This window comes from Myotis lucifugus, unplaced genomic scaffold (assembly GCF_000147115.1).
Source record: "Myotis lucifugus unplaced genomic scaffold, Myoluc2.0 scaffold_99, whole genome shotgun sequence".
Classification (NCBI taxonomy): domain Eukaryota; kingdom Metazoa; phylum Chordata; class Mammalia; order Chiroptera; family Vespertilionidae; genus Myotis; species Myotis lucifugus.
This window is the reverse complement of record NW_005871147.1, coordinates 2529900-2542089: the sequence shown is the minus strand read 5'-3', so window position 1 is coordinate 2542089 and position 12190 is coordinate 2529900. Positions and strand designations below refer to the sequence as shown.

The 12190-nt window shown below is 33.3% G+C and overlaps 1 protein-coding gene across 1 annotated transcript in view; it reads right to left on the bottom strand.

Moving 5' to 3' along the window:
• Positions 1-671: 671 nt before the first annotated feature.
• Positions 672-12190, bottom strand: part of MED13 (mediator complex subunit 13) — a gene marked incomplete at its 5' end in the record, with an annotated part of 86714 nt that continues 75195 nt past the window's right edge. The window contains 7 exons of the mRNA XM_014458671.2: positions 672-4652; positions 5423-5523; positions 6421-6595; positions 7972-8114; positions 9946-10131; positions 10248-10406; positions 11120-11262. Of these exons, the coding sequence (XP_014314157.2) occupies positions 6422-6595; positions 7972-8114; positions 9946-10131; positions 10248-10406; positions 11120-11262 (805 nt within the window). The remainder of the gene's footprint in view (positions 4653-5422; positions 5524-6420; positions 6596-7971; positions 8115-9945; positions 10132-10247; positions 10407-11119; positions 11263-12190) is intronic.

Sequence of the window (12190 nt, the reverse complement as noted above, 5' to 3'; positions counted from 1 at the left end):
ATTATATAGGATAGCTGCTTAGACAAAATGGACAGAGAACAACAACAAAAAAGGACAGAGCTATTTTTAATGGATTGTTCATATCTGAACAACACTCTTGCTTCAAAAACATTTGTGATTTAAAAAAAATAGGACAGAGCTATGCTTTAAATATTCGAAGTAACTTCTTTCAACTAGAAAACTGATTATTAAACTAATCAGTCTAAAAGGAATTAGTATGCACATGTATATATAATTTTCCTATATATTTAACATTGATATATGATTAAAATATTTTCTAAAAATAAAATACTTCAGCCCTGGCCAGTGTGGTCCAGTGGTTAGAAGGTCAGCCCTTGCACCAAAGGGTTGCGGGTTCAATTCCCCATCAAGGGGCACATACCTGGGTTTCAGGTTCCCTCCCAGGTCCATACAGGAGGCCACTAATCTATGTTCCTCTCTCTTTCCCTCCTCTCTCCTTCCCATCCACCCTCTCTAAAAAGTAATAGAAAAAAATATCCTTGGGTAAGGATTAACAAAAAAATAAAATACTTAAGATGGAGAAGTTAAAAGTCCATTAATCAGTTTTTAGGTTGCTCCTTTCCATTTATAAATGACCAAAAAAAAAGTAATACTGCTCCTGATTTTCACACAAACTTTAAAGATATTTTCAACAGAATGAGACACCACAATGAAGGCTTCATGAATAATTTATTCCATTTGAAGTTTTGTTTTTTTGTGTGTTTTTTTAAAAGTATAAATCTTTTCATTTCCTCAATCACAATTTATACAACTCAGTGTTATGGCATTCGGCAGCAATAGTGTTTGTTCCTTATTCTTTTTTTGTCACTTAAAAAAAAAAAAGCAATTGGACCATATTAAGTGTCACTGCTAAACAACTTTAAAACGTCCCTTCATAAAGTGACCAAGTTATTTTGAGTTGATGCTGACACATGTCCAGTAATGATGTTACAATTTGTAGTTTAAATTCAGTAACTCTAAGGTCCACAAATCCAGTTTACTTTGAAAACTAAATCTATTTTAAAACTTTATGAATACATCAACCTGAGGAGTATTTTAGGTCCCAAATCCAGTTTTTTAATTCATACTCCACAAAAAAGAAAACATATATATAAATTTAAACCACAGTTCTGGGCCCATAAAACACCAAGAAAATCCCAAAAGGTTAAGATTTCCAGCTGATTTGGGGGATGGGGCAAAAAATGTATGTCAAAAACATTTTTCTTTAATTTAGACAAACTAAAATCTTAAGAGGAAACCCAGACTAAAACATCACTCATGCACATTAAATGTATTAACAGACTGATATGCAATGCTATAGTGGATGAGAGGCAAATTATATGATGAAACAGCATTTAAAAACTTCCTTTTAATGTATTCAATTTGAACATTTTAAATAATGCAACATAGTATTTTGATATTACAGTATTAACATAGTGCTTGATTAAAGATCTGCAAATCTTTGTAGTAACACATTAAGTTAAAAAAGTTACCTCAGAAGGTAAATATGAAGACAAAAGGAGAATATTTTAATACAGTAATCTGTGCCATACTGACAATTGAGTAGGAATACAGCTGAGGATAGTTGACTAAGTAGTAAGAGCTTAATTTTAGTGGTTTAAGAAAAGTTTAGAAAGATTAAAAATTACAACTACTTTAAAATTTAAGGATTACATATAAGTACACTTGGTGGCCTTCTGGCCAAACAATAAGGTGTACAGAAATTTATTCATACAGTGTTAATTCACAGTCCTGATAACTGAATGGCTTGCATAAGAAAGGTATGGCTAGATGTTTCTCACTGGCTGGAAGCAGACATTATGTAAGTAATCTTTTGAAATGCCAAAATACTGAAACTCCACCCTGCTTTATAATGGATAACAGCACAAAAAAACAGATACTAGCACTGTAACAAGGAAGTCAAGGTGTTGCTGATCAACTGGTATAAAGCGTATTATTTTGCTTACCTATTTAAACAAAACAAAACAGCCTACACTTGTCTGTGGCAGTACATTAGTAAGTTAGATCCATCATCCTGCATAAAAGTCTTTTTTTTTTTTCGAACTAAGTCTCCGACCTTTTCTAATGGCTATTTAATAATTTTCTATTTGAGTGTGAACTCATATATGAAAGGAAGAAAAACACATCTTATCAGTAAATCCTGAATATTTAGGAACTACTCCCTGATTCCCAAATAAAAAGGAATTGTATACTGGGTTCATTCCTTATGGCTCCATATAAAAGAAACTGTCAGGGAATAATTTTTTAAAAATCTATTTTCAAACTGAGATGTGGTTACTAAAGGCTAGTAATTTTAAACAACTGAGAATATAGCTTCTATTTTTAAAAGTTACTATTGTGCTAAGTATATAAAAAAGGATACTCTTTTTATAGAAATTCCAAATAAGCATCTTTTCCTTCAAATCTCAGACAAGTTTTTTTAAAGTATAGAATAAACATGCAACATAATCCTTAGTGTGTGAGCATAATTTAAAAATGAATGCAGAGGTGTGATCTTTAAATTTTAATTTCAAAATATGCTGGGATATCCATTGGGATTGCATAATTTTGAAAAAATGATTGATAAATCTTTGTCACTAATTGTGTTTTCTTTATAGAAAAAAAGACTTGTTAATATTTTAATATACACAATTTGAAGAAGTTATATTGTTCATAAGAAAGTGATATTTAAGCTAAGCATATAGAATTTACAAAACGTTTCAGTAAAAAATAAAATAAAATAAAACATACCGAATTACTGCTTTGTAAATACAATTGATTTTGTCCTTGTAGAGAATTAGTGAACTTATAAATCCGGAATTTTGCTAGACTGTTTCCAAGAAAGATAGGTAGACTTGGCGACTGTGAATTCAAGTCAGCAGCACAGGTAGGAGGCTAACTTGGACTCTCTTGTGAGCAGCACTGTAGAAAGGATTTTTCAAGGGGGTAAAGCCTGCATAGAAGCAATTATCTTGGCATGTGCAAACAAGAAGGGGGGAAAGCTGTATCGAAGGAAGGGGTGAATTAAAGTCCCTAAAATTCAAGTCCCTTCTTTAGGGAGGTGAGAACCTCCTTGACATATGTCCTGCCTTAATCTGAACTGTGTTATAGAAAAGTACAGACTCTGGTGTTTGGGACTGTCATCTCCAAACCAAGAAAATTAAATAAATAAAAGGCAAAGGGGAAACAAACAGGTTAAGTTTAGAAAATGGTTTTTAACTAGTGAAATAGAGTCTGAATACCAGAATTCACTGAGAATCTATTTACACCACAGTTTGATTGCACACACACACCCATACATATGCATACTCTCACACACATTCCCAATCTTTAATTTAAAAAAAAAAAAAGTCAAACAATCAAGAGTGACTGCTCTTAAAATAATTTGTAAAATGCCTAGAGCTGGGCTAAATTTCAACCTTATAGCAGATCCTGAAGATAATTTTCATAATTAATAATATTCCCATGCCTAGATGTGCCACTGTTAAAACTGAAAAAAATTTAAGCATGTAACATGAAACACCAAAATTAGTTTAAGCATTCAGTAGCAAATGTTTTTCTTGTAAAACTAAGTTTTTTTTCCCCACTGGAAATGGCCTGAAATATTAGTCATAGCCCTAAACCATAGTACAAAATATAACTGAAGATTTCTCATTTTATTCTAAGTTAAACCACTTAACAATATCACTTGTATATTGCCATCATGTTATTCTGTAAAGGTGTGATATATAAAATGCTGTAAGACCTGGTACCTTTTCAATTTATAAACACAGTGAACTTCATTACTGTACATGTACTCTGCAACTACAGCTTAGCTGTAAATCCTCCACACACAATGGTATGGACATTATTCCCCCTCTATTCCCATTAAACTGTACATCAAGACAATACAAATTTACTGTCCCACCCACCCCTTACAAAAAAATAATACTCTAAAAGCAACCCTACTGCAACTTTTTAATTAAGACGATTACATATATTTTAGACCAATTGCTTTAAAGCAAGAAGGCAGTATAAACCTTCTAGGAAAATTTTTATAAAAGAGGTTAAGAAATATAAGACAATTTATACATTTAAAAACTTACAATAAATAAGAGATGCAGGCATTTTGAATACTAGATACTATACTCCAATACAAGAACATCTTGATGTTCTGAAACCATATGTTGAAATTCATTGTTCCTTGTTTCCTCTCCATGCTTTTATTATTCATTTAACATGACTGGGTACTATGGCTCATTACTTTTCACAAATACTGTGACTGGAAAAAAAAGGTTAATTTTGCTACGAAAATGTTATAATACGTTTTGTATGATCAGTCATCACCCTAAAGAGTTCAATATAGTCAATGAAAAATAGCAGGGTTATAGCCCCTCCCCCAAGTCAAAACAATATTTGTTGAAGTAATAAGAATTAGACCCTATCACAAATGACTTTCAGTGAGAAGATAACTGTAACTTAATCTTGCAGCAAATGTCTTTTCCTTGTTATTTTCTTGCACAGTTCCATCAAATGAAGATCACAGCATATTCATGATAAAGTTATATAACTGATTCAGCACCACAAAATGAATTGGGAGACATGAGCGTCTGTCCTGGATCGCAGGGTCACAGGTTAGCCAGGAGAGTGCATTGTACTGTTCCAAAACAAACCTGAAAAGCAAATAAACTATTTAAGTCGTGTATTTATTTATACTGTAGATTTTGGGAGCAGTTTCCAATTATGGCATCTTAAGATTCAAAGTAACTTAAAAAAAAAAAAAAAGATGGAAGGGCCCAGCCAGTGTGGCTTTGTGGTTGAGTGTTGACCTATGAACCAGGAAGTCATGGTTCGATTCCTGGTCATGGCATATGCCCAGGTTTTGGGCTTGTTCCCCAGTGGGGGTCGTGGAGGAGGCAGCCGATGAATGATTATCTTTCATCATTAATGTTTCTACCCCTCTCTCCCTCTTCTTTCCTCTCTCTGAAATCAATAAAAACCATTTTTAAAAAAGTGGAAGTTATGGAATAGTGAGTCCTTGGGGAGATTAGAGTACTTCATAAAAATTACTCTAAAGTAGATCACATGTGTTAACAAGAAAAAACACTCATTCTGAATGGTATCATTTATCTCAGTGATGGCGAACCTATGACACGCGTGTCAGAGGTGACACGCAAACTCATTTTTTTGGTTTATTTTTCTTTGTTAAATGGTATTTAAATATATAAAATAAATATCAAAAATATAAGTCTTTGTTTTACTATGGTTGCAAATATCAAAAAATTTCTATATGTGACACAGCACCAGAGTTAAGTTAGGGTTTTTCAAAATGCTGACATGCCCAGCTCAAAAGGTTCACCATCACTGATTTATCTCAAGACCCAAGAAAAATATATAAGGATCAATACTGGAGAGAACACCTAATGGTAAAAAAGAGCTGTACCTGAGGACATCTGAAGTCTGATTTGAGTCAAGTGGGTGGGAGTCTTTACTGTGAAGCAGCTCGTCAGATTGCACTGAAGGCACATGGAGGTGCAAAGAGGCCTAAAAATAACAAGTAACAGGATATCAGCCAAAGGAAAAAAACCAAGGTGTCTGCCTTGATGAGATACATTTTAGACTTACTTAAGGAATATAAAAATGCTTCTTTTTGTTTAATTCATTACAGTAGTAATTTATATCAAACCTTACTTCCTTTTCTTCAGCTTTATTGTTTTTTAGACATGATAATCTTAAAAAAAAAAAAAGGATTTCCAATTATTTTCTAAGTGTAACCTGACTAGATGTGTAAAGTAAATGTTTAAGGAAGCACTAAACTGATAAACCTCAGTACAGTCTGTATCTAGTTTACATAGAACTTAACCCTATATAGATATACCTAGATGTAGCACTGAAAGAAGTTAACACGAGTCAAGCATATGCAAATATTTTACTTACAAAGTTATAAATCTTTTTTTCCTTAGTTAAAATAACTTCTTTATTTTAAAACTATAGGAAGACAGATTTGGAACAGTCAAGGCAAGAACAAGGAGATATTTGAAAAATCCAACGGATTTATTTCATCTTGAAAACCAAATTCTGGTAATATAAGTTTTCTCCCTAGCTCTAAACTTCAGATGTGCTGTTAAAAATAATACGAGTTCAACAATAAAGAATTATTTAAAAATAATCATAATATAATAATAATATGAGCAAGCATCCCAGAAGTTTAAGATGAAAAGTTCAAACTTAAAAAAAAGTTCAAACTTAATATGAATTTAAAAATTAGAATTATTTCATAATGAGATAACTCTTTTGGTGATCTTGTGTAAAGTCAAATGTGGCAATGCATATAAGACCTTAGACAAAAGCTACAAGGTTTCAAAAAGCCACTTTTATATTTTCTTAGAATGTAAACCAACAATTAGCATTATTTAGGAACTAGCATAGAAATGGCAATACCTTAAGAAAAAAGGGGACACTGATATTGTGCTTGAGGACATGCTGACCAGAACCAGTCAGGTAAGGGACCCGCTTTGGCAGTTGATACAAAGTAACCAAGGGCCAATGGTTGCTGAAGAATATTAGTTACTTCATCATGAGACTCTGTTGAAAGTAGCCGATCAGTACCCAGACCCTTAAAAAGACAAAATTAAAAGTGTGTTAGTTCATTTGATATATCTAGGCATTAGATATAAATACAGAATGGCTTATGAAAATCAATCACTTCAATTTTTTTAAATGCTGAAGGATGTTTTTTAAAATTTCTAGTACTTATTAGTAAGAGTATCATAATTAGTAATACCATTAAAAGAATGAGTCTTAACAGTTGCATAAGGAAATATGTTCAGAGTTTGTGTGTATGTAATTCTTTGTAAATGACTGAAAAATACAAAATGATCAATGAAATTTCTGCATTATTTCCTAAAACTCCTTCAACTAATTCCTGACCACCAAACCCCATCCAAAAGGTGATTAAAATTTAGCTTGTTCATCTAGCACTACCTATAAAATACAATTAATAATGTTTTGAAAAACATTATGACAACACGAGGAGATAGCTACTAAGTGATGTTCATAGCCTTTGGATTAGTCAATGTATTTCTTGGTATTCATTTTAAGGCAATAGGTAAAAAGAAAAAGTGATATGCATAAAGATGTTCATTGCAACATTGCCTATAACAGAAAAAAATAACTTCAATATCCAACATTTTGGGAATGATATAACAAATTATGCTAAAACAACAATGCAATATTAAAAAGCTGATATACTTCTTGAAAGCTACAATATAAATACATCTGGAAGCTAATTTGCTAAAAGTAAAAATGGTCTTATTAAAGTGGTGAGATTATTGGTGCTTTATTTCATATATATTTTTTTAATAATCTCATTTCTTTTCAGTTAAAGAAAGCAGGTAAGAATGCAAGGTAAGAAGACTGAACAAAGATCTTTATTTTTAAAAGGCAGGTTCTAAACATATACATACTAAAATAGTCAAACCACCACTACATATAATTTCACTTAAAGATGTTACTCAAATGAGGCCCAATTAGTTTTCAGTTCAAACAGAAAGAAAAAATAGTCTGCTAAAAATAAACAGTTTGGGAGGCAATGTAGTCAGTGTTTTTTCTGTTCTTATGAGAAAATTAGTATTTCTATTATGTTGCTTGTTACAGCCCTGATATGAAGAGCAGCTCTTAGAACTATATACTGATTCTCAGATAATCCAGTCCTAGACCTGAGTAGAAGCTATGGTGAAGTGGCAGGAAAAATACAAAAGAAGGATTAATGCAAAGTAGTCTAGAAAATATGAAGTCAGGAAAAGCAGAGCTGCAGAGACCCCCTCTGCCTTAATAATGTATAATTCAAAGAGCAGAAATGCATGAATGTACTGTTAATTTCACTATTTGCTAATTTAAACAAGGGAAAAACAGGACTCTATTTCATGAATCAATTCATTACTAAGTTAATGAATGACATTTAGATAAACTGAACTTTTATAATAGGGTTACCTTGCCAGCATCAACTCCATGGGGGTAATGAGATCCTGGAGAATGTACTGGAGACCCCGTTGGAGAGGCAGGAATAATATTAATGATATCAGGGTCAAGATCATCTGCTGTGTCTAACAAATCAAAGAAACCCATTCCATCTGCTGTAAGAGAAAGAAAAAATATTAAGTACTCCATTTTTCATCTCATGGTTATCTATAGGAGAGAGTTAAAATTAATTTAACCAACATCTACTGAGTGCCTTCTGTGTGTCAATTATTGTGCTGAGAGCCATATAAATAATTATACATAAAAAATAATTATGCAGCCCCATTGGTGTGACTCAGTGGTTGAGCTTCAACCCATGCATCAGGAGGTCATGGTTTGATTCCGTCAGGGCATATGTCTGGGTTTCAGGCTCGATCCCCAGTAGGAGGCGTGCAGGAGGCAGCTGATCAATGATTTTTTTCTCATCACTGATGTTTCTATTTCTCTCTCCCACTCTCTGAAACCAATAAAAATATACTTTTTAAAACATTTCACAGATATGACCAAGCTAAGGATCTTGAAAGGGGGAGATAAATCTTGCTTATTTAGGTGGTCCTTGTAATCACTGGGGCCCTAATAACAGGGAGGCACTAGGGTTAGTCAATGAAGGAGATGTGCTGATATTATACTGCTGATGTTGAAGATGGAAATAAAGGCCATGAGCAAGAGATGCAAGTGGTCTCTAAAGCTGGCAAAGGCAAGGAAACAGACTGTCTCTTAGAGACTCCAGAAAAAACCAACCCTGCAGACTCTTTGACTTGAGCCCAGTAGGACTTCTGACTTCCAAAACTGTAAGATAAGTGTGTGTCATTTTAAGCCACTAAGCATGTGGTAATGTGTTACAGCAGCAATAGGAAACTTACAGAGCAAACACAGTATGCTGAAAATGAAAATGTACTTAAAATGACAGTACTCATGATTGATACACTTATTCTTTACTATTAAGTAAAACATTCAAATTATTGTATAACACACACACAAAAATAGAATAATGAATACCCATACTGTGACTTTAAAAATGTGCCATTTTCTAGAGTAAATCAGAGCAACAGTAGAATATCATTTACTTTTTTCTTCTACTCAAATGCAATCTATAAACTCATTGAGAAAAGTTACATCCCTACTCGTACAATTCATATAAATTACTATATTATTTTGGCAAATCAAGATAGAGAAGAATATAATATGAGCTGCAAAGTGTATATATAGATAACTCAACAGCACAGGCAAAAAACTACAAACATTTTATGACCAATGTTGTCTTTTAAAATAAGTAAATATTTATGAGATAATTCATAGCACCAGTTCTGATATCAATAAGGTGGAAGAATGGTTATATTAGTTTCCTGTTGCTGCTTTAACAAATTATTACAAACTTGTTAGTTTAAAACATCACACATTTATTCTCTAACAGTTTGGGGTCCAGAAGTTCAAATTCAGTTTTATTGGGCTGAAATCAAAGTGTTGGTCATTAGGCCAAAATCAAGGAAGCAGCAGGCCTCTGCTGCTTCTAGAGGATCCAGAGGGTGATCTGTTTCTTTGTCTTTTCCAGCACCTAGAACTGTATTCACTGGCTCATGGCTCCTTCCTCCATCTTTAAAGTCAGCAGTGTAGCATTGGTTTTCTGTGACTTTGCTTCTCCCTCTTTCCATCACTTGGCCTTCCCCTCTTTTGTGGATAGTCAAACTTCCATTTTATAAGGATACATGTGATTGCATTTTGGACCCACCTAACACAGGATCTCTCTATCTCAAGACCCTTAATTTAATCACATCTGCAGCCTTTTTGTTGTTGTTGCTATTGTTTTGCCATATAAGGGCACATTCACAGGTTTCAGGGACATTTGTAAGATATGGATATGTGTTGGGAACATTAATAAACCTACAATCAGCAACAATCATTAAGACTTTTTATATTTGCAAAACCTTTAAAGATTAATTCTCCTACCATTGTTAGGATTGAAAGCTAAGTCCAAATTTTCAGTGGTATAAGTAGCTGAAGCTACTTGCACAGAAGCAGAAGTAGGGAATACAAGTATATGAGTACATGATGTATCCTGTGGGGTATTTAGCTGAGACGTCTGCATATTTAGAGTGGTGCTTCTTCCAAATACAGAACCAGTTGACACAGAATCTGGAAAGGAAATGAAAGGTATTTTTTCTCTTAATAAATGAAGAATCAATTTTACATAATATTTAGAAACTTAAGTGCATGAAGAATTAATTCTGATATAAACTAAAGTAGCTAACCTGGCATAATAACAAAAGAGCCTTGGGGTTCCATTGCTACCAAGCAAGCACTGAGAATGCTGGGAGAGTCGGCAGCAGATATACAACACATTTTACACATGTCTTTGAGTCTTTTACTTAGAGACTGCAAATTTCGACGACTCAGCAAACAGCTCCAATCTGTGGGTATCAACAATAAAAATAATAATCTAAAGTAACACTGTTATTAACACCCTACAGATCCAAAGTTAAAACATAATGGCTTTATCTATTTTTAAAAAAATATATGTTTTTTAATTGATTTCAGAGAGGAAGGGAGAGGGAGAGAGAGAAAGAAACATCGAGTGAGAATCATTGATCAGCTGCATCCTGCTCGTCCCCTACTGGGGAAGAGCCCACAATCCGGGCATATGCCCTTGGCAGGAATTGAACCCAGGATCCTTCAGTCCACAGGCCAACACTCTATTCACTGAGCCAAACCGGCTAGGACAAACAATGGTTTTAAAATAAGTGTTATCACCAAGCCAAAACTATCTTATTGGTGACATTACTCAACATTCTTTATCACCTTAGCGTTAATGTACATCAATATCAATTAGAATCTGCTGAACAGAAGATAAGTTGAATAATAAAAAAAGGAAAAATAAAAACAGTAGTAATGACACTGATATTAAAGATGTAATATTGTAAAATATACTTTTATATCTGGACTTAAGCCATTTGTGGCTTAGACATCTGTGGTTCCTCTTTAAAAACAAAAATCAGTAACAAAAAACGTTTTTATAAGGTATGCATTTTATCAAGTACATAGTATATCTTTATGTGGTCTGAACAGTGTATGAATTAACATAAAACAGAAATCTAAGTACTAAAAAATAAAAGCACAATTTTACCTTTCAATTCTCCATGACCAATCCTTCCTAGACGGCCAATTACAACTCTCCATGGTAATGAACTCATTTGTACAAGTCCTAAGCACCATTCCCAAAGTTTCTGTAGACCAAATCTTCTAGCAGATCCTTTTTTCCTACGAGCCCTATTGTGTAAAATAAAGAGACAGTCATAAATGTGCCTAAAATTCTTATGACATTTCAAAAGAGCTCAAATTTGTAAAATAAAAAACTGGTTCTTTAATGCTTGAAACTTTTATACAAGTCCTAAGCAAGAACATATGTAAAATTATAGGGGTGGCATGCTAGTTTGTGGTTTTTTATCATACATTAAAGTATATACAACTCTGAATTCAAAGTTATCCATAAGCATCAAAATTAATCAGAAACACTGCTCTACACCAGAGATTGGCAAAATTTTTCTTTAAAGAGCCAGTATTTTAAGTTTTGTAGGCCATCAAGATTGTGTTATAACAATTCAACTCTGCTGCTGAAGCATGAAAGCAGCCATAGATAATACTTAAATGAACATGGCCAGATTTGGCCCACAAGTTATAGTTTGTCAATCTTTGCTCTACACTTTAAGTTGAAGGATATAAAAAAAACACTACACTTCTCAAACCAAACAATGTTATTGAGTTTCTGCATGCATGTCCTCTTTTAGGCAAATAGGTAACATGAGCAACAGTAGCTACCATTTATTGAGTACTTACTATGTACCAAAAATTACACCCAATTTACTTGTAATACCTCATTTTCATCCTAACAACTGTATAACACATAAACTTATCCTCCCAGAGAAGCAAGCTGTAGCTTGGCTGGCTCCAGATCACATAGTCGTTAAGTGGCAGAGTTGGGATTTGAACCCAGGTGTCTACGACTCTAGAGTTGCACCTCTTTCTTAACCTTTCTCTAACTTCTACTTTCAGTAAAATGGCAACACTATCATTGTATTGGAAAGGTGATATTTTCTTCCTCTATTCTATGCTTATCCTTCACAGGTAAGAATACTCGTTCCAAAGCTCATTTAATTAGTATAACTATCCCATTTTAAAAAATCAAAATTATGTGAAG